This window comes from Aspergillus costaricaensis, assembly GCF_003184835.1.
Source record: "Aspergillus costaricaensis CBS 115574 unplaced genomic scaffold BO79scaffold_24, whole genome shotgun sequence".
Classification (NCBI taxonomy): domain Eukaryota; kingdom Fungi; phylum Ascomycota; class Eurotiomycetes; order Eurotiales; family Aspergillaceae; genus Aspergillus; species Aspergillus costaricensis.
Window position 1 is genome coordinate 608,718 of NW_020291824.1, and position 20,555 is coordinate 629,272.

Here is a 20,555-nt window from a genome sequence, read left to right on the forward strand (position 1 = left end):
AAATAGAATGTTAGAAAGACACGGGGGAATTATCAATTAACGGGAGGTATACCAAGAAAGGATTGATGGGCTCAAAGATAGAGTTGAATCAAAGGAAGAGAAAAGAAATCTATGTATTGAGTAGATGATAGATAAATAGATAGATAGGTGGAAAGACAAATCATCAACCACCTTGCCTCCCCTTCCTGCAGTAAAAATGGTAGTATGTGGTTGTAGTAAGTGTGACTAGATAGATAGACAAGATGAATAGAAATGACAGAGGATCCCAATGATCAATGCAATATAACACATCATCGTTCATCGTTCATCATTATTCTCCCTTTCCCTCTTCCCCTCTTTCTCCTTCCTGTTCCTTCCCCTACCCGCGACTGAAACTGTACATGAATGTATGTATGTGGCTTTGAGATATCTACGCACCAGGCGGTGGAGCAGCAGCAGCAGTTGCAACATGATCCGCTGCGCCAGCAGGTTTGGTATTGCGTTCCCGGAGGCGACGACCTTCCATGAGACCGCGGAGACCGCGCTTCTGAAGACCGATGACGCTGCTGAGGTCGCCAGTCCAGATCTCGCGTTCGGGACGGAGTTCTGCGTCCGTGTTGCGGCGGTGGTGGGACGGACGGGTGGGGTCGCCGCCCATTTCGGAGTCGGAGTGGTCGAAGCTGGTGTTGGTGGAGGCGGAGGTGGAAATACTGGCATTGCTCATAGAGTCTTCGCGGTCGCGGTCTACGCCGGCGTTGCTGCGGTGCCGGCGGCTGAAGATGTTGGTGTTAATGCGAAGGGGGATGCCGCGTGAGCCCATCACGCCGCTGGCGCTGCTGGCCACGGAGAGGGCGGAGGTGCCGTGTTCGGTGTCGGAGGAATCGGAGGTGAGGTGGCTCTGTGAGGTGGTGGTTCCGGTACCGGAGGAGGATTCGTTGCCGGCGTGGGCACCGTTCAGCGCTTCCAGGGTGCCGCCGGGGCCACTTGTAAAGCCGGTGCCTCGGCCACCGCCGGCGGCCATTGCAGCGGCGTTGAAGACGGCAGCGGCGTTTCTTCCGTCGAGAACTTGGTGGAGGCGCTCGACGGTGGCTTCGAGGAGGCCGTCGACCTGGTAGGGGCGGGCGAGTTGGAGGAGGGAGCAGAGGATTTGCGGAGTACAGAGGGGTGAGCCGGCGGGGGGGAGAGACGAGGTGTAGAAATAGTAGACGAGGACTTGAAGAGTGAGGACGGTATGGGGGAGGTAAAGCACACGAGGACGAGAGGTAGGGGAAAGGCTATGCGCAGAGGGTATCTCAAGGTTCGCTAACAAGGACTTTGAGGTGACTGAGCGGTTGCTGACAAGGGTGCTGGAATTGGAATAATTGCTGTTTTGCCCCAGTGACGGGGTGATTGTGATGCTCGAATTGCGACTGGGATACATGGCAACCGCTGGACGTAATGTTGCAGTCTCGGCGATCCCGCTATCACAGGACTCGCGCAGAAGCTGGATAAAGTAAGGGCCCCATCTGCGAGTCAGGATGCGTGAGTTCACAGGGATGCGCTCGCCTCCAACCGCCTGTAGTTCCATATCGGCCATTTCAGGCAGCGACTGGGCGAGTCTGCCTAGTTCGTCGGACGCGGAGGTAAACGGCCGTCCGCCCGAGGTTAATTTGGTTAATTTGTGCTGCATTGATGCAGGGACTGCCGGGGCGCTGTATGAGATGTACCCCGATGTGGGCGTGGTCCGGCACGCATTGTTGTAGAGCCCAAACGCTTCCAGCTCGACCATGCACACGTGGGAGAAGTTGATGCGACGATGGTTGTAGTCCTCGACCAAGCTGCGCTTCCGGTGACCCAGAATAACAAAGGTGTTCCTTCTCGGCCACAGAATTCCACGGTTCCAGCTGCCATGTCCGAACACAGAGCCGCCGGCATCAATGCGACCCCAGGTGAGGGTTCTCAGGTCGAGGGCCCAGAGCGCGTATTCTTGCTTCGACGAAGTCAGGTAGGTTCCGCTCACGACGAAATGGCCGTTGATGACCCCTCCGTTGGGGAACCTCAAGCCAGGAGGCGACGCCTGGCTCTGCATGGGCTTCTCGATCAGGCGACCATCGGGGAGGCGCACCTGAAGCTCCAGCTTCACATCCAAGAAGTTGTAGTTAGAATAGACCAACATGGGACAGCCCTCGACCTGCGAATCTTCTAATGGCTCCTGCGCCTCACCATCGTCTGCGGCAGACCCGATGTCGGAAACATTCATGCCTACCAAGGGAGCAACCACACTCCGATAGGCACCGCAGCTTCGCCCCAGGTGAGTGGTACTGGTCCACTTCAGGCTACGTAGGTTAAACACGCTAATCTGTTCGATATAGTGGTTGGAGCTATCTTGCCCTCCTACAACCACCATTTCCGCACCTCCAAATCCGTCGATATCCACCCCGATCGATCCCTGGTGCGGATTTGACGACGCGGGGTTGTGGTGAATTGCCGAAAGTGGAGCAGTGGCGGAGGTGAAATGGGCGCTTGAAGGCAAAATGGTCGCGCAGTGTGCATAACGTCCCTGAGGCGAGTCTGTGGCAGGAACACGGGTCCACGTCCGAGATGGTACATCGAAAATGTGAATATCAGACATGACCACCACTTCTGGCTGTGCTTCCTGTCCACCTGAGCCATTACTGGCGGGCTCCTTTGACACGTTCAGTGCAGGCGACATGCCGCCATAGCACACCAACTTATGATCACCCAGAGCGCAGACACTGTGGAAGTACCGCGGACGGGGGATGTCGCCGGTGGTCTCAATCTTCGTCCAGTGACGCCGGATCAAGTCCAGCTCGTATATGTCCGACGTCAATTGCGGGCGACTTTTAGACAGGACACGACCACCGAACACGTAAAGCTTATCGCCCAGGATAGTCGTGGTGGCCCCGACCAACGGATGCGGTTCCCTGCCTGTTGTTCGGCGCACATTGCACACCAAACCTGACAGGTTGATGGGACCCGAGTTGGACGGTGGCGCTTGATGTCCAGGTTGAGCGCCTGACGCAGAGGCATCATCCCTCCCCGCGTCCATGAAGCCCAAGCTCGACTGGCTTCTGGACATCATCTTGGCGGTAAATGAATCCTCCACCTAAACAATTCCACAGAAACCAACTATCGTCCTTCCAATCGTGCGCCCAAGCGAGCTCTCATAAAACCCACTTTGTCCGGGTATCCAAAAATCCAAAGAGGTGTCTTTCCAAAATCACGACAGTTTCCAACCCTCGAATGACTTATCTCTGGTATGGCGCTAGAGGGATCTCGATTCGACAGAGTATCATCACACCCAGATATCACGACTAGGCACGGATTTGGACAAGTGAAGCCGCACGGGCACGATAGGAGAGCGAAACGAAAGGGTTTGGGGCGATCTTCGAGGTCTAAATCGGACTGGGGTAGTGCGACCAGATCAGGGGGCGGGCGGAAAAGGCGAAATCCGTCAGAGGCACTCGCTGGCTTTCCCCGCCGCTGCCGCAACCTGGACGAGGGGAAGAGGCAAGGAGGTGGGACCAAGAGGCTCTTGACTCGAAGGATGGGAATTGCTGCAAGGGATGAACCACCGATCACGTCACTGAAGAAGCCCGATCGAGGAAACACGATTGAGGGAAAGGAGAAAGACGGGGGTTGGTGGAAGTGAAGTGCGGGTTCAAGGCGGTCTCGCTACCTTGTCACTAGTTGGAGGTTACCCGTTAAACGGTCCAGGCACTACTGGGTCAGATCACAGTGGAGAACAGTGTCTAAAAGGGAGAGGGTTAGAGGGTTTGCAGAATATGCAACCCAACCCTGGGAAAGTCAATTCCTCTGACAGGTCAAACTCAAAAGTGGAAGGGAGGGGAGAGGGGGGCGAACCTGTTTCAGAGTTGAGGTATCAGCACCTTTTGAGGAAAGAACCATGATGTCAAACCAGAACGGGAAGGAAGTTCCTCTCACCAGTTTGAATTGTTATTTATAGCACACTTGGAGGTCCGTCACGATAGCACCGCCAGCGTTCAAATACTCGTCGCACTCTTCTGGCCAGGTACTAGTCGAATATCAGGCATATAATACAGCTTTGATTCTCGGAGTTGAATATCCTGTGTTTGGCAGGCAAAATCTATCGACGACTAAGGACACCACGACGCACCTCCTTTTGAAGTACAGTCTTACGGTCCCTGTGATCGATCCAGAGCCTCGGTCCCATGACAGTGTGAACATTGACCAGAAAAATTGGTAAAACAACTAGTTAGTGGGTTGGGAGGAAGAGGAGTAAGCACGAAAATCTGACAGTCTGAAACCTGCATGCCATTGTGTATGAACCAAAAATGTTATGAGGCTCAGCGACTGTCGAATGATTGATCATCGTACACAGTCAGATAACTCATATTTGCTCCTTGTATGCTCACATCCTATTTAGCAGTATATTTTCCCTATTATGCATTCTCGGGGTGTTTACGGGCTTTCATTCGAGGCACGGCACCGGCAACGCATTCTGCCCTTCTGCTGGCCTTTCAGCCGTTCGCGACCAGGGTCATCATGCAGGACGGGACTTCAGCTCCATATCGCCACTCGAACGGGGCCAGACTACTGTTGATCATGCTACCAGTCGCCGTGTGTGGACAGCGAAAGGATCCTCTAAGGTGCGCCATGCAGGAACCAAAGCACCGCGGACACGGTTCCTGCGTGGAGGCCCCCAACATGCAGGAGCTTTATGCGATACAGTTATTTCTTAGCCAAGGCGAACCCTGCCCGTCTTGGGGATATAATTTGGAGATCGTTAATCGATTTGTTTGTCATGAGGTATCAAACTATTACACATCATAGCCATAACTTTCATACCGCGTTCCCTCTACCAACCCCGTCACAACATGTTTTAGTTATCATGATCGGTACGCCACCCATCTGTATGAGATTGAGTTGACGAGGATCGGCGGGACATTGTCATATTCTGCCTTGATTTACTCCTTCTTGAGGGAGGTGAAGCGAAGGTAACTAGTCCATCGCGTTAGCGACCGTAACATCTCTTTAAGCGGGTGTATTGGACAACTTACGGCTTGACAATGCGGATGTCACCGAACTTCTTCTGAGCGTCCTCAGTGGAGACGGGAGGGGGGATGACAACGTCGTCACCAGGGAGCCAGTTGATGGGGCAGGTGACACCGTGCTTGTCAGTGGTCTGCAGAGCGTCGACAACACGGAGGACCTCAGCGGTGTTACGACCAGTGGAGGCGGGGTAGGACATGATCAGACGGATCTTCTTGCTGGGGTCGATAATGAAGACGGAACGGATGGTGAGAGCCATGCCTGGAATATGTTAGCAGCGTCCTCACGGCGTCACTCTAGGAGTATGAATGGCTCACCCTTGGCGTCAACGTTGGTGGTGTCCTGGTAGTCGACCATGTCGTACAGGTAGGCAACCTTGCGCTCGGGGTCGGAGATGATGGGGAACTTGAGGTTCGAGCCGTTGACCTCATCGATATCCTTGATCCAGGCGTGGTGGGACTCAGTGCCGTTGGCGCTCAGACCGATGAGCTTGACGCCACGAGCAGTGAACTCGGGCTCGAGCTTGGCGAAAGCACCGAGCTCAGTGGTGCAAATGGGAGTGAAGTCATCCTATGCCAATTGCAGAATTGTTAGCTCAGCTGTATCTTGGCTTCATCATGGTATCCAGAACGGTGCAGGGAGAGAACTAACGGGGTGGGAGAACAGGATAGCCCAGCTGTCGCCAATGAAGTCGTGGAAAGAGATAGGGCCGTTGGAGGAGTCGGCCTCGAAGTTGGGGGCAACGGAGCCGAGACGGAGACTGTGAGAAGGTGGCATGTCAGAATTGGCCCGAGTGAGGGGATACAGTCACATCGTGTTGGATAGCACTTACGGAGCACGTTCCTGGGCCATTGTGAAAGTGAGGGGAGGTGTAGAGGGGTGGGTATGAACTTTTTGATTAGATAGGTAAGGAAAGAAAGATGAGTAGGAAGCAGGAGAAGATGAATGCAACGGAGGAAGTTGGGAGTTCTAAATATACCCCCGATGAGGCCCGAGGTCGGGGAACCAGGAGACGAGGAGCCCGTGAATGGAACGGGGATGGAGCTACGAGGCAGAGGGGGGAGACCATCCACATTGAACCAGAACCACAGCTTGGATGCCCCTCCAACGAATGACAGCCGCTGGGAGGGCGATCTTGATCACGCAATCTGCCACCGCCCAGGGGGCAGAACAGCTCTGATTGGACCCACATGAGCTCATTCCAGGTGGGATGTTTAGCGTCATCCGCATTGGGAAATGCCCCTCCCCCGTCCGGGATGTTTTTGGGGAGATTCAACCAGAATCCCATGGCGAGATTGGACTCCCCAGGGCACGAACCATCGACCTTAACTCATGTACCGTCCTCTAGTCCCGGCATTGTTCCCAAACTATAGTAGGAGGAGAGGAACCGTGCGAGGCCAATCCTCTTGTTCATCCTCCTCTTCTAATCTTCTTCTATAGATAGTTTCTGTTAATACTACTTACTATCTCTATCATCGTCCAAATCAATGTCATGACTACTACCACACACTGGCTGCTGCGTGCCCAACTCTGTTTGTTCGTCTCTGCCGCTTTCTAGCGTTACAACCCTCTTCTCACCCGAGAGCTGTCGGCCGACTACCTTGCAAGAAAAAGGCTCGGCCGACAATCGTGTTCGCTTGGGGCCAATGGTGGTGTTGAATGATGGCGCAATTGTGCGTGTCGTCTTACCCATCCTCCTGGCGACTACTTGATCAACTACAGCCTACACACTACCATTACAGTAAGTGATGCCCGAGCCAAGGGGCGCCATCATGAGAAGAAAAGAGTTTTGCCCATAGCGCCGCATACATAATCACTAGAATCACCCGGAGCAGTTTATTTGGGAGCTTACCAAGATCGAACTACCAGCACTCACCCCTGTGCGAAGTTTTGGCGACGGAAACCCAGGTGCCCAACTTATTACTGACCCCGAAGCTAGAAAGGGAAAAACAATGTCATGACTCAACCGTTTAACGCTATCACGGAGTCTGGAATTGCGAGTGACTGTTATCTGATACTTGAATTTTTATTCCAACAAGAGAAAGACTTCTTATGGCTTGGGTGTGGAGGGCCTTCCCTACAGTCATTGCCGGGATGGCATGCTCACTGTGTACACTAAGTATCCGTTCGGAGGCATTTGCGACCAAATCTGCAGGGCTGAATCAGTGACAATGGCGCAATTTCCTACCGAATACCATCAGTTTTCTCCTTCGACCAAAAGTCATCATTTTTTTCCTGGTCGGGTACCAATTCGCTTACAATCTCCATATAACGGTCAACATATCGCGCAAGTCTGGCAAATAGTTCCCCTCTCTCAAAACATGCCAATGGCTCTCCACCCACATATGACCTTTTGATCCTGATATGTTCTTTAAAGAGATCGAGCAGCGATATCTGGCCAAATGGTAGCTTTGCGCGACGCTAAGTTTCCTCAAAGTGTACTCTCCGCATTGAAATCACTTCTGGAGCTTGCAGGACAGTTCACGACGACTCCCCTCATAAGAAGGTGAGGGTGTCCGATGACAGGGAGAAAGTTTCTCTTGGAGTCACTACGAACCGGATATTATCTTTGAATTATGGGAGATACTTTCTGCCTTCCGCCGATCGAAGCAACATGAGACAGGTACCTGCTCCTAGTCCTTGCAAAACCGAGAGATTAGTATAGAGTGGATGGAGTACACTATGAGAGAATCCATCAACTTGGAAATTGAAATCTCTTTGAACCTATCTGTTGACCAGCTTATCAAATCGACAGAACACTACTAGAGAATCAAGGTATCCTGACTCCTGATTATGGGAGTTTCCGAGATTACTAGCCAATCATGGCGTTGAACACGCATATAAAATGCCTTCAGCCTAGCGGGGGCTGTATATTTGGGCACTAGCGAATTATTATTGAGATAGTGCCAAATAGTTGGTGTTGTAGCTGGTAGTACAGATTGAAAGTTAAGCAAAATCATGGTCATGAGTGGCCTACAACCATACAGTGATTTGGTATTGACGGCACGAGCTTGCCTGTAGTCGGGTGCATCGTTCCAACTGGCCGGGTAGCACAATTCCATCAAACTATGACAGGGGGATATGCTGCGTGCAGTTTTATTCTCCTGCCTGTTCCTGCGCCTACGGAGTTAATAATCATCAGTTTATAGTTTTGGGGTACCTGAATCTCCGCGAGCACAGCCACGTGACCCCAGCGGAGCGCCTAAGGGGGCTCCACCGCGCGTCCCGAGAAGCTCGACCCGTCCACTCGTCCGCAACCAGAGCTTCACCCATCGCGGTCCTGTTATGATTCTTGCCCAGTGCGTGCCTAGAACCGCGTCCTGTCGTGTCTAATCGTTCCCTTCGACTGTCGGAACAGACAGCTGGTCCGTACCTTGGTTAGTCTCCGTTGCTAACCTTTGCAAACACCCATTTCCGCATCGGTTCCTTCATAAGCTTTCCTATACTGGATTGACTGACTGGCTGGCTTTCACACTTCTAGGCGCGTCTGGATCCTCGTGTCCCAAGTCCCCCAGCGCTTCCCCGCTGGCTGGCTCCTGACTGGCTGATTTCTTTGTTGTCTTCATCTGCTCTTGTCCTTTTCTGACCGTCCATTCGATCTTTGTTCCGTCTCTCTCTTCCCTCCCCCCCAAAACTCCCGTGGATCTTATCGCACAGATAAACATCCCCCCATCAACCTACCAACCAAACATGGCACCCCAAAGGAAACGCAAGTCGGAGAGCGCGTCAATCGCCGAGGAAGCCGAGTCCCCTGCTGCGAAGAGAGTGGTAAGCCTTTGCCTATCTACAAGTTCATTCATACTACCCACGAGGTAGCGCGTCCTTCTACCAGACCAGTCGGCCCGTCCAATACGCGATCGCCGCCCACTGGCTAATCACGGTGTCATTCGCTCCCCTTCCCCAATGATTGGAAGCGTCGATGTTACATCCAATATGCACGAACAAACGATTATGTTTTCCAGAGTTTCATGTTCAGACAAAACTAATCATTCTTCGTTTTTCACATAGGCCGCGCCCGACACACCGGCTACCGGCGAAAAGAGAAAGAGGGGCCGTCCCAGGAAGTATCCTGAGGGTAGTACTCCCAAGCGCCCTGACGGCCCCAAAAGAGGCCGTGGCCGTCCTCGTAAAGATCCGAATGCCCGTCAGTTCCCTCCTTGCGTCCCATATCTCTGATGCTTTTACGGACAAACCCCATACCGTTCCTCTTGTCATTCCATTCTTTTATAGATGATGCGTTCGGTATGATTTTTTCTACGGAAATTGCTGACATACACTAGCTACTCCCTCAAAGTCTACCACCCCCAAGCAAGGCAAACGGGGCAGGCCAAGGAAGACCCCGGTCGAAAATGGAACCGAACCTACCCCATCAACAACGAAAACAGAGACGGTCGATACCACACCCTTCGAAGGGCGCTCATACTGGTTGATGAAGGCCGAGCCGGATTCGCGACTGGAGAAAGGTGTTGATGTAAAATTCTCCATTGATGACTTGGCTGCCCGTAAGGAGCCGGAGCCATGGGACGGTACGTTTCCATCATAGGGCTTTGGATGATTGATTTGTCTGCTGATCACCCAGTAGGTGTGCGTAACCCTGTTGGTAAGTGAAGCCATTGGCAGTAGCAAGCTAGCCTTCTGGCTCACAAGCGAAACAGCACAAAAACATATCCGCGACATGAAGAAGGGTGATCTCGCCTTCTTCTACCACTCCAACTGCAAGGTCCCAGGCATTGCAGGTATCATGGAGATTGTCAAGGAGCATTCACCGGATGGTTAGTCTTAACACATTAGCCCTTACTGGACAAGACAGGGTCAGCTAACCCATGGCGTTCGCATTTAGAGTCGGCCTTTGATCCCGCCCACCCATACTACGACGAGAAGTCGAACCGAGACGATCCCAAGTGGCAGGTTGTCCACGTTGAGTTCCGGCGCAAATTCAACAAAATGATTACGTTGAACGATCTCAAATCATATGCACAGTCCGTACGGGCTCTTGAAAACATGCAGGTTCTGAAGCAGTCCCGGCTGAGTGTGACGCCAGTAAGCGTCACAGAATGGGCGTTTATCATGGGGGTAGCGGAGGAAAACGAGGCCAAGGCAAACGCCGAAGCTTCCAAAGATGACAGCGCCGAGGGCGAGGAGCCTGAATCAAGCGAGTAAAGGATAAAGGGATTTCATTTTGTTGTCGGGCTTTTGGGATGATCAACTTACTCTTGTGGGAATTCGACACGCGCATTTACTTTATGTACAATCAAGGGATTTTTTTCTTTCGGTGCAGCTGATGATGCGGTCGATCACGTAGCAGGCGGGTTATACCCGGCAGTTTCTGGGATGGCTGCATGGCCCTGACTGGCGATGCTTTCTATTTATGTTGCCACTAGTTGACGCGTTATAGGCCTTGTAGACTAGCAGATCCCCCAGCGAGAAGCGCCGATACCTTCTAGACCGGTAAAGAACATGGGTGGCTGTTGAGACGATAATAAGTTTGTGATTCTTGACGAATCTCTGTTCTGCGACAGATCAAAAATCATCTATCACTGGTGGCGGCAGAAACCCCTCCCAAAGCTTCCGAGGGTTAGCGAAGAATGCAATCAATTATGGAGCAATCGGAGAAGCGATGGGTTGTGGCGAGGTCTTGGAGAAAGCGATTATAATGGAAGACCCGGAAGAATCATGATTGGAGATGGGAAAGACGCAAGCTGCATGCACACGAGGAGGGGAGAGCAGGTGGTCCAGCTGGATGGGGGAAAGAAGTGCGGAGGAGCTGCAGAATCAAGCTTATCACGCTGAGATGATTAGTTTATTGCGCCGGTGGAGATGCTGACCCAGAGATTGGGACACCGGCGAAAGGATGGCATCGAGAAGAGTAAGTGTATGCGAAGAGGGGCTGCCCGAGGCACCGCCGCCTCTCCCATTCGCTCTTCCATCCTTCGCTGGCGGGGATGCTTCATCCGGCTTCCCTTCAACCACTAATCACCCTCAACCCTCTCTCTCCTTTCAGCTTCGTCCATACATAAAATCTCCCCCTCGATGCCCTTCTCCTCTTTCCCCGCTCCCTTTCGTTGTCTTTCCTTCTCCTCTCTGCGGCTGCGTGCTGTGCCTTCTTCTCGTCTGCCAGTCGTTGCCTTCTCCCCTCATCGCCATCACTTCCATAGCTCTTCCATCACTATGAGCGATCTGTCCGTACAATTGACAGCCCCGAATGGGCGTACATACGCTCAGCCGGTTGGTCTGTTCATTAACAATGAGTTTGTCGCTTCCAAGTCCGGGGAGAAGTTCGCTACTATCAACCCTTCGTACGTGAATCCTGTCCGAGTACTATCTGTCATGGATCTGCTGCTGACCAATACTAGCAATGAAGCGGAAATCACTTCCGTCTATGCTGCGGGTGAAGAAGATGTGGACATTGCTGTGAAGGCTGCCCGGCAAGCCCTCAACCACCCCTCATGGAAGTTGTTGCCTCCGACTGAACGGGGCACCCTGATGCTGAAGCTGGCCGATCTGGTCGAGCAGCACAAGGAGACGCTGGCTACTATTGAGACGTGGGACAATGGTAAAGAGCTTCACATTGTTCCCCAAAGACTGTCATCATGTACTGACTCCCCTCAGGAAAGCCATACTCGGTTTCGCTGAACGATGACCTGGGAGAGGTTGTCGGCTGTCTCCGGTATTATGCTGGATACGCCGACAAGGTCCATGGTCAGACGATTAGCACCACTCCGGCTAAGTTCGCCTATACTCTCCGTCAGCCAATTGGTGTCGTAGGCCAGATTATCCCCTGGAACTTCCCTCTCGCTATGGCTGCCTGGAAGTTGGGTCCTGCCTTGGCCTGTGGAAACACCGTGGTTCTGAAGCCGGCTGAGCAGACTCCGCTCAGTGTTCTCTATCTGGCCAACCTCATCAAGGAGGCCGGTTTCCCGCCAGGTGTTGTCAACATCTTGAACGGCTTTGGACGCGTAGCCGGAAGTGCGCTCGTGACCCACCCCGGGGTGGACAAGGTTGCCTTCACTGGTTCGACGTTGACTGGCCGCGAAGTCATGAAGTTGGCTGCAGGCACCCTGAAGAACATTACGCTCGAGACAGGTGGCAAGTCGCCCCTGGTTGTCTTCAGCGATGCCGATCTCGATCAGGCCGCCAAGTGGGCGCATGCGGGCATCATGTACAACCAAGGACAAGTTTGCACCGCCACCTCTCGTATCCTGGTGCACGAGTCCGTCTATGACAAGTTCGTGGCCCTCTTCAAGGAAGCCGTGGCCAACACCAGCAAGGTGGGCGACCCCTTTGCCGACGACACCTTCCAGGGTCCCCAGGTCACCAAGGCCCAGTACGACCGCGTGCTCTCTTATATCGAAGCTGGCAAGTCCGAAGGAGCCACCCTGGTGGCCGGTGGCGAGCCGTTCAAGAACGTCGGTGACGGCAAGGGTTTCTTCATTGCGCCCACCATCTTCACCGACGTCAAGGACAACATGCGCATCTACCGGGAGGAGGTTTTCGGACCGTTTGTTGTGATCTCCAGCTTCTCGGAGGAGGACGAGGCTGTCAGACGGGCCAACGATACGACCTATGGACTGGGTGCTGCCCTGTTCACCAAGGACATTGAGCGTGCGCACCGGGTTGCGTCGGAGATCGAAGCGGGCATGGTCTGGATCAACAGCAGCAACGACAGCGATATCCGGGTGCCTTTCGGTGGTGTGAAGCAGAGTGGAATTGGGCGCGAACTTGGCGAGGCCGGTCTGGAGGCCTACTCACAGGTCAAAGCGGTCCATGTCAACCTGGGAACGAAGCTGTAGGCGAGCACAGTTTGTGCAGATGATGGCGAATGAATTGCAACCGTGATCTGTGGGACGAGCCTGGTAGGACGAACACATACACATGCATCCGAAGGACCGTTGTGTTGATGGCGCTGCATGAAGGGAAAGAGAGATGCTATGTGTCTCTGCGACATTGGCTGCATGTCGTGTACCCGATGACTGACATAAAGTTGGTGTGTTGTTGCCAACTTGACTATACCCTGACTGACGATGAAAAGAAAAAAATGTATTATAATTCAGCCATGTCAACTGGCAAGCAGGCTGTGAATCTAAGCCTGGGTGATCTTTCACATTCCACCGTAAGCCGTGATGTAGCACCCAACCCGCCACAAACAAACCCTTTTAGCCTAAAAACAAGCCCAAATGTTACACATCCAGATACCAGATCTCACAACATATATACCTAGGACAGAGTACTCGCTTACCTGTCTCCACACAATTCAATGAACCCACATCCACACCCATCCACATTGGCATGGACATGCATGTCCATTCATCTGCACATCAATAAACACCATGCACATCACCTAAACAATCCAAGCCCCTACCAAACCCAACCATTTCAATCTCACTCCCTCAGTCAATCAGAAAACCAAGACAAACAAAAAAGGCCACCCAACAGTCACGATTTAAATCCGGTTTCAAACCCATACATACATACCTTGCAATCAATCAGTCAAACCCAACAACTTAAGTTACTTTCTCCCCCGCGCCAAGCCCAAACACTCTAAATGCAAAGCATGAGTACCTGATCTGACTTACCATATTTATACTTCGCTTTCCTTTCCTTGCTTACTTGCTTGCTTATGCTATTACAGGATATAATGGGAACTCCAAACCGATTGGACAAGAACTGGAGTTACTTACATGTACGCAGTAGAGTTGGTTTGCTTGCTTGCTTGCTTGCTTGTAAGTGTTGTTAGGGAAGCAAGGGGGTTAGATTCTACATGGGGTAGATGGATGGTTTTCTTGGCTGCTGAGAGTTTTTCTTACTTGCATATACTTTCTCTATTGTAGGAGAGTTGGTACTGTAAGTACTGCTTGCTGTAGAGTGTGTGATTTGTAGTGTGTATGTAGGTGGTATGTGGTATGTAAGTGACAACTCAGTGCTTCGTGCAGGGTGCATGTACATGTACATGTGGTGGTAGTCGTAGACATGATCATAAGTAATTGATTATTTGATATATATAATATAATGAAGATATCAAGTATGAATTGCGATGTGGTAAGTAGCAAGAAGAGAAAGTGGGAATAGGAGTGGGAGTGACATACATGCTTAATATGAAATGTGGTATGTGCGTTTTTTCCATCTGCATGTCGGTAGATATCCCCCATCCCATCCCATCCCATCCCATCCCTTAACTTACTTGCATTGCATGTGTGCAGGGTTAGTAGAATTTTTGTGACTGATATCCCTCTAATATTCATCATATTACTAGTTGGTATTAGAAATGGATTACTACTTACCGAAATATTGAGGTGAAGTAGGTGAGTTACTATTTAGAGTAGGTAGTACTACCTCCATATATATATATTTACTTCAAACAGTCATGTTACTCTAATTAAAAAATGGATATAATGCTATTATGATATCAATGTAGGTTGCATCTACCTGCAAGATTGTATCCTACTACAGATCATGACTCTATCCATCATCATCATCCCAACCAGAAGTTCATATATGAACCCGCCACTAACTACATCCGGAAACACAATCCTCGCTTCGAACTTCTCTATCTATCTACCATTTACTTGTATCTGCCTCACATCCTGCAGTGCATACTGCACTTTTCATGACGCACAGGATTATATCCAAGACACTGCAGTCAAGCAAAGTAAACAGAATTGTATCCAAACGAAGACTAGAATAAGAGTATTGAAGTTGAAAGATATCTTCCGATGAGAAATTTAGAAATTGTATTCCAAGTATGCATGTATCGTTTCTCTTCGAATAGATGTATGCAGTTTACTTTGGGATCACTTTCAATAGGGTTTGTTTACTGCACTGTGTGTGTGTGTGTGTGTGTGTGTGTGTGTGCGTGTTTGTGTGTTGCATCGAAAATACTTAATTACATACTTACATACATATATGTAGGTATGTATGTGTGTTTGCGTGGTTGATTGATAGATTGAATGTTTGTATGTTGGGAGTTGAAGAATGAAGTTAACTAACACTGCTTATTGGGCTTAGTTACTAGGCTAGGTAGTTATTGCGGGTAGATACATGCTAGACATCAAGCAAACTGATAACTGCTTGATACTAAGATGCTAGGAGCCACTATTAGGTTTATATTAAGCCTCGGTAGGTCATAATTGCTGACAGATATATACCCACCAGCAACATGGATCATTCATAATCCAAGCAAGTATCATAGTGTAGTATCATCATATCAAGTTAATTAAACTCAAACAGTTAACTTCATGTTTGTTTAACCTACACATACTTTCATTACATACTACTTACTACCTCAGGATAGAACATGGTCCTACCACTTACCAACTTAGTAAGTATTACACTTCCCTCCCAGCAACTACTCCCACCGACACTAATGCCAACACACAGCAAGCACCACCCCCAACCTAATGCAAGAAATACCCAAAAAAGCCACATACATAAAGCCAATACCCAATGAGCATCAGCCAAGCGTCAAATATTTGTCGAATTCACGTGTCCGTGCATCGCCATTGGTAGGAAAGGAGGGAGGGGAAGGGCAATGTGCAGGCTGGTTAGGTACCTACCAGGTTAACTAGCAGTAGAGGAGATAGGCAGAAGGATGGACGGAGGATTTGGTTTTTGGCTGGCTGGGCTGGGGGGCTAGCTAGCTGCATTGCGAACGTAGAGCCATGTGTCGTGACTGTCGTGGCGGGTTGCGACTGGGACTGGAACTGGGGTCGGGGCTTACAGGAGTTACTTTACTCTAACTAGTAGGTGGTTAGCTAGGTTGGAGCATGCTGGGCATGGGTTTGCCGGAGTTGCTGGCTCCGGGGAGAAGGAAGAGAGTGTGTGAGAGAGGATGAGGGGGTCTTAGCTGGCTGATCAGGGTTGATCCTGTCTGTCTTCCCAGTCGCCACACATGACATGGGATTGCTCAGACACTTGCGTATACAGTCTCTCTCCTACTCTTTCCTTCCCCCTCTTTGTCAAGAGGATACAGTGCTCGACATGGATTCTCCTACTTGATAGTCAACAACTTTCCTGCTGGGTAATGGAAATACCATACTTACCGTAAGCCGACACCCAAACATACCGTACATACATACATACATACATACATACCATACCGCAGGGCCCCGTACCTGCACCCGCCATGTAAAGTTACATTGTCGTGCATGAAGAATCGATCATGTGAGGGCTGCCTAGGCCTCGCGCCGTGCGGCCCCATCGCTGCTCCTCGCCGCCTGCAATCGCACCGCGCGCGGAGAGAACTAAATCTGGACACACTTGCATACATAAGTACATCCATCTTCAATCTCAACATGCCATGCGGCATCACACCCCCCTCCTTCCTCCTTTCATCCTTCCCCTCTCTTCAATGTGACCACTCACTTTGCAACGGTCGGGGATATCCCCCTCTTCCCCCCCAAAGCCCGCGCGCCGCCGGCTCTTTGCCCACAGCCTACTACCCACCTAAACCTATACCCACTGGCTAGAGTCTTCCAGCTACCGATATGACCGACATGACACGCCGCATCCAGTCTGCTGCCGTACACCGCATTTTTCGCGGACACATTGCTGGTTTGAGTGATCCACCGAACACTGGCTCGAAATATCGGTCGTGTTTGCCTCCTGCAGGTACTGTCTGCCCGCCCAACTGATGCATCACCGTTGAGCTGGTCGAATGCTTTCTTCCCCCCGCCTGGCTACGCTGGATGACCTATTAAGGTTGTGTGGCCGACTCCGTTCGTTCGTATATCTGCACCGTCGATGGCCCAATGTTGGGCCGTCCGACCGTCAATCAATGCAGCGTCGCGGATTGTGGCCAACGCCCCCCATCAACCGACCGTGACTTTATCACCCTCTTTTACTTCTTTCGTACATGATTAGCACTATGACGACGATCACCCCAGATAGACGGAGATCAAGGTCACTTCCGTCGTTAAGTTGCCGGCGTGTAGTCTCGCTCATCAATAGCCATGTTGCTAGACCGCCTGGATGGGGGCAGTCACAAAGTCTCAGTCTGTGCTGCAACTCTCTCACTAGGTCAGCTAGAGTAACCCGGTCTAGCCAGCAAAAGCAACGTAAGTCTGCCAAACCATAGGCGAGGATCCTGCCTAGCGTTGGCGCAGTCCCGAAGGAATCGCAATCTAGGAATACTGTAGCTGCTCCTTTACTATCCATCTCTCTGACTCGTTTTTTGCTTTTTTTGGGTCTCCCTTTTTCTTTTGCTTTCTTTTTTTCACTTAATGTCCTTTTTTTTTTCTTGGCACGACACACATTGTAGAATGTAACTAGTCGCGACCTTTGGACAAGGTAGGTATACTACCAGTAAGATCCAAATTTTAGGAATATTGGGTGGTCAGTGCAGGGGAGCTGTCGTTTGTAACGGCTGTAAGTCAGAAGGCTGGCCTCCAACTGGTAGGGAAATCTTCCACATCATTCCGAAATTTGGGACCCTGGGCGGATATGCCGTGTCTGCATCCAAGGAACGCTTTTAGATCCGGGACTCACATTGCTTGATCCTGCTCTGTCGCGCAGCTTGCTTTAAGCCCTAAACTAAACCGCTACTGGCTGTCGCCATATTTTCCAGACTGCCACAATGCTCCAAGGAGAGGTCTCCCCGGGTGCATTCCTATTTGTCCGTAACATCGCCCCGTATGTGATTTTGCTCCACCGCGACCCTTGTCTGGAACAAATGAGGCGGAACACGGGAAGCCTGCCGCACCCTGTCACTGACAGCACCAAGGCTGGCTGGCGTCATGGTGAGACTCCATTCAATTAGCCCGATCAAACGCATTCGCCGGTGGGTACCTGGCTTCCTCTTCCTTCTCGTCTTTGCTTTTCCTGGGCATTCATTCGATAAGTTTTCCCACGTTTGCTGTGACGAAACTGTTGGTCCAGATAGCTGATACCAATTCACATGACAGGTGATAGTCAGCTCCATTGGGTGGAGTCGCGCCTGGATGGTGGGTTTCAATAATCGTATCCACCAAAATCCCGGCGGTCTCAATAGTGAAAATGCCATCGAGCCGGGTGTTTGGACCTTTGGAGTACTTTCCTGAGCCGTGAGAGACACGAACCTCCGATGAGACACTATGTCTATTTATTGGCACGACGAGCAGGAGGCCGAGTTTCAGCTGAAACCGACGCGTCCAGACTTGATTAGCACCCGTGGCACCTGGATTGGGCTACCCACCGGTGAAAGTACCGACTAACTTGACACGGAGCAGTGACCCGATGGGCAGTGCCAGACTGCCAGACTGCCTGTGCTGGTACGTAGATAGTACTCCGTAGACTAGCACCGTCGCACACAGAAGCCAGCTAGCCCCACTAGCCATGAGCTCCCTAACGCTAAGGTGAGAAGAACCAGAAAAGTGTTCGATGAGGTTCGTGCGGGGGCGACTGGCGACTGGGCTTGGCAACCGAGGACAATCCCGAAAAGCTGCCCATGAGACTTCGACTATCGATTCTCTCTTTCGGGCTGGATTCCTCAGCACTCACACAACGGTTCCATTTTCCAGCAATCGTCTGGTTTTAGCCGCCGCGAAAATTCCTTAAACTGACTAGGGGGTCTCGACCCAGCCGAGTCCACGGTTGCTCCCGATCTGAACCCCATATCTGAACCACCGTTTCTGAGGATTGCACATCAGCCTGCCATCGAAATGTCCGGCTTCCAGTACCAAAAGTGGACGGTCTCTGAGGTATGGTATCTCACGTTTATTTTTGAATGAAGGCGACCGGCCCAAGGAGGTAAGAACTAGGAGGCTGATCCTCACACTGGTTTCTGTATGCAGCCGTATGTCGATGTACCAGGAACCTTATTGGAAGGACCGTTTCACGACAAGACCAGAAATGAGTTTCGCTTTGTCGATATCTGGGAGCAGAAACTATACGTTCTGGACCTGGCCAAAGGCCCCGACTCCCTGAAGATCATGGACACATCTGCGTCAATCGGGTATGTCGCTCCTAGCTAAACTCCTTGGCCCACAGGATAATTACACCGTAAGCGGTGCCCAAAAAGACACTAATATCATACTCCGAACTCTTGTAGAGTAACCGCCAACATTGCGAATGCTGGGGATACACGCGAAAATCAGATCGTCGTAGCCGCAAAACATGGATTCGCCCTGGTTGACCGCACCACGGGCGCACTGTCCTATATTCAGAAAGTGTGGGACGATCCGGCCAAGGAGCATAGGTAAGTCAATAATCCAGTTTCCTTGCCATCCTCCTCGTGGGGTCTGACTCATCGGGAACGTCATCAAAACAGAATGCGTTTCAACGATGGGGCCGTCGACAGCCACGGCCGCTTCTGGGCTGGAGCCATGAACGATCCTAAGGTGCAGAACCCAGTCAACGAAGGTGTGATATTCAGGTTAGACCCGGACATGAAACTGCACCGCATGGTTGAACAGGTGACGATTCCCAACGGGATTGGCTGGAATCCTGCGGATGACACTATGTACCTGACCGACTCTCCCACCGGCAAGATTTACGCCTTTGATTTCGATGCTGGGACCGGAAACATCAGCAACCGAAGGGTATTCTTTGACATTGGGGAGCCAAAGGAGCCAGATGGATTTGCCATCGATGAGGAGGGGTGTATATGGAGTGCTATCTACGGTGGTGGAAAGGTGATTCGTATCTCGCCGGAGGGCAAGGTCATTGGCGAGATAACTTTTCCCACGCGAAACATTACCTGTCCAGTTTTTGTGGGAACGGAGCTCTTCATCACGACTGCCAAGGATGATACCAATGATGACCAGCTTCCGGAATCCGTCCGGTATGGAGGTCGGCTCTATAGAGTCGATGTCGGCATCAAGGGTAAGCCTAAGAACGAGTTTCGACTTGAAGGCTGCCCACAATAGGTAGTACTCGATAGACTAGCGCAATTAGTTGACTGCTAAAGATAAGCCGATCTGACCGCTTGTCGAACTATCACCTTGAAAGGAATCGCCAGTTGGAGCCTCTGGACCGGAGCCGTATACTCTGTGTGCCCATGTAGAGAGATCAACATAGTCGTGAAAATGAGTATTTGAGACACTGTTCGAGCCAAAATGTCATGTCTGCCCAGAAGAAAATGATGAGTCTGTTAGCCACAGGATTCCCACAGAGCTGAGGTGGAGCAATCAGGTACTTCTTGTTACAGTACAGGGTATGTTGTGAAACATAGCTGCATCGTTGTTACATGTTGTGATAGACATGCTGGAGGTCAGGATTGAAAGTATATTGGCAGCAGCAGATACGTATCCTTGCAGTTATCGTTCTTTCCGATGAAGAAGGATGAAAGGCTGCCTTGGCCGTGTCGGAACCGGAGGATAAGTGAGAGGTCCGCGGATCGACGAACGGTGGGTGCAGAGGAGTTGGCACTGGGACTTTTGGGAACCGCAAGTCAGCAGACCTGGAAGTGTATGTCTTCTTTCTGCTTTCTGCTTTCTGCTTTCTTTTCCCTTTCTGTTTTACTTTGGTTTTTCGCCCCTAATTGTTTTGCTGACTACTCTTCCAAATTATCCCTTGTCTTTCTTGCCAATGTTCCTATCAGGATTAGTCTGTCAATTATTATTTGAACTGAA

General features: G+C 51.1%; 6 protein-coding genes across 6 annotated transcripts; 4 read left to right on the top strand and 2 right to left on the bottom strand.

Moving 5' to 3' along the window:
- Positions 1-181: 181 nt before the first annotated feature.
- BO79DRAFT_210248 (putative regulatory protein Ral2) lies at positions 182-2,639 on the bottom strand. Its single transcript, XM_025682761.1, has one exon. It carries the CDS (start codon positions 2,588-2,590, stop codon positions 410-412), a length of 2,181 nt encoding a protein of 726 aa, XP_025537644.1. The 5' UTR covers positions 2,591-2,639; the 3' UTR covers positions 182-409.
- A 2,084-nt stretch (positions 2,640-4,723) lies between these two features.
- Positions 4,724-5,958, bottom strand: BO79DRAFT_210249 (peroxiredoxin). Its single transcript, XM_025682762.1, has 5 exons — positions 5,846-5,958; positions 5,665-5,773; positions 5,331-5,583; positions 5,022-5,274; positions 4,724-4,962 (listed from the first exon to the last, which is right to left on the bottom strand). Exons 1-5 carry the CDS (start codon positions 5,863-5,865, stop codon positions 4,929-4,931), a joined length of 669 nt encoding a protein of 222 aa, XP_025537645.1. The 5' UTR covers positions 5,866-5,958; the 3' UTR covers positions 4,724-4,928.
- A 2,313-nt stretch (positions 5,959-8,271) lies between these two features.
- Positions 8,272-10,269, top strand: BO79DRAFT_210251 (EVE domain-containing protein). The gene is made up of 7 exons (XM_025682763.1): positions 8,272-8,390; positions 8,495-8,781; positions 9,022-9,157; positions 9,294-9,539; positions 9,596-9,613; positions 9,669-9,785; positions 9,854-10,269. The coding sequence occupies exons 2-7, from the start codon at positions 8,704-8,706 to the stop codon at positions 10,171-10,173; spliced, it is 915 nt and encodes a 304-aa protein (XP_025537646.1). The 5' UTR covers positions 8,272-8,390; positions 8,495-8,703; the 3' UTR covers positions 10,174-10,269.
- A 728-nt stretch (positions 10,270-10,997) lies between these two features.
- Positions 10,998-13,086, top strand: BO79DRAFT_198920 (aldehyde dehydrogenase family protein). Its single transcript, XM_025681384.1, has 3 exons — positions 10,998-11,309; positions 11,367-11,566; positions 11,623-13,086. The coding sequence occupies exons 1-3, from the start codon at positions 11,044-11,046 to the stop codon at positions 12,801-12,803; spliced, it is 1,647 nt and encodes a 548-aa protein (XP_025537647.1). The 5' UTR covers positions 10,998-11,043; the 3' UTR covers positions 12,804-13,086.
- A 605-nt stretch (positions 13,087-13,691) lies between these two features.
- BO79DRAFT_219741 (uncharacterized protein) lies at positions 13,692-15,408 on the top strand (the record flags this gene model as incomplete). The annotated part of the gene is made up of 12 exons (XM_025683463.1): positions 13,692-13,733; positions 13,842-13,854; positions 13,891-13,893; positions 14,026-14,049; positions 14,304-14,312; positions 14,426-14,659; positions 14,815-14,835; positions 14,920-14,923; positions 14,953-14,963; positions 15,122-15,126; positions 15,302-15,328; positions 15,388-15,408. The coding sequence occupies 12 exons, from the start codon at positions 13,692-13,694 to the stop codon at positions 15,406-15,408; spliced, it is 414 nt and encodes a 137-aa protein (XP_025537648.1).
- Positions 15,409-18,457: 3,049 nt separating this feature from the next.
- Positions 18,458-19,948, top strand: BO79DRAFT_210254 (SMP-30/gluconolactonase/LRE family protein). Its single transcript, XM_025682764.1, has 4 exons — positions 18,458-18,683; positions 18,777-18,937; positions 19,034-19,180; positions 19,253-19,948. Exons 1-4 carry the CDS (start codon positions 18,645-18,647, stop codon positions 19,848-19,850), a joined length of 945 nt encoding a protein of 314 aa, XP_025537649.1. The 5' UTR covers positions 18,458-18,644; the 3' UTR covers positions 19,851-19,948.
- Positions 19,949-20,555: the final 607 nt, after the last annotated feature.

Excerpts from the sequence above, each read along its gene's own strand:
- BO79DRAFT_210248 (XM_025682761.1), bottom strand. The coding sequence starts at position 2,590 with ATGTCTGATATTCACATTTTCGATGTACCATCTCGGACGTGGACCCGT.
- BO79DRAFT_210249 (XM_025682762.1), bottom strand. The coding sequence starts at position 5,865 with ATGGCCCAGGAACGTGCTCC. Across the intron at positions 5,275-5,330 it reads CACCAACGTTGACGCCAAGG|GCATGGCTCTCACCATCCGT; the intron begins GTGAGCCATTCA and ends AACATATTCCAG. Across the intron at positions 4,963-5,021 it reads GACATCCGCATTGTCAAGCC|TTACCTTCGCTTCACCTCCC; the intron begins GTAAGTTGTCCA and ends GCGATGGACTAG.
- BO79DRAFT_210251 (XM_025682763.1), top strand. The coding sequence starts at position 8,704 with ATGGCACCCCAAAGGAAACGCAAGTCGGAGAGCGCGTCAATCGCCGAG. Across the intron at positions 8,782-9,021 it reads CCCCTGCTGCGAAGAGAGTG|GCCGCGCCCGACACACCGGC; the intron begins GTAAGCCTTTGC and ends TTTTTCACATAG. Across the intron at positions 9,786-9,853 it reads CAAGGAGCATTCACCGGATG|AGTCGGCCTTTGATCCCGCC; the intron begins GTTAGTCTTAAC and ends GTTCGCATTTAG.
- BO79DRAFT_198920 (XM_025681384.1), top strand. The coding sequence starts at position 11,044 with ATGCCCTTCTCCTCTTTCCCCGCTCCCTTTCGTTGTCTTTCCTTCTCC. Across the intron at positions 11,310-11,366 it reads TTCGCTACTATCAACCCTTC|CAATGAAGCGGAAATCACTT; the intron begins GTACGTGAATCC and ends GACCAATACTAG. Across the intron at positions 11,567-11,622 it reads TATTGAGACGTGGGACAATG|GAAAGCCATACTCGGTTTCG; the intron begins GTAAAGAGCTTC and ends GACTCCCCTCAG.
- BO79DRAFT_210254 (XM_025682764.1), top strand. The coding sequence starts at position 18,645 with ATGTCCGGCTTCCAGTACCAAAAGTGGACGGTCTCTGAG. Across the intron at positions 18,684-18,776 it reads AAAAGTGGACGGTCTCTGAG|CCGTATGTCGATGTACCAGG; the intron begins GTATGGTATCTC and ends TTCTGTATGCAG. Across the intron at positions 18,938-19,033 it reads GACACATCTGCGTCAATCGG|AGTAACCGCCAACATTGCGA; the intron begins GTATGTCGCTCC and ends GAACTCTTGTAG.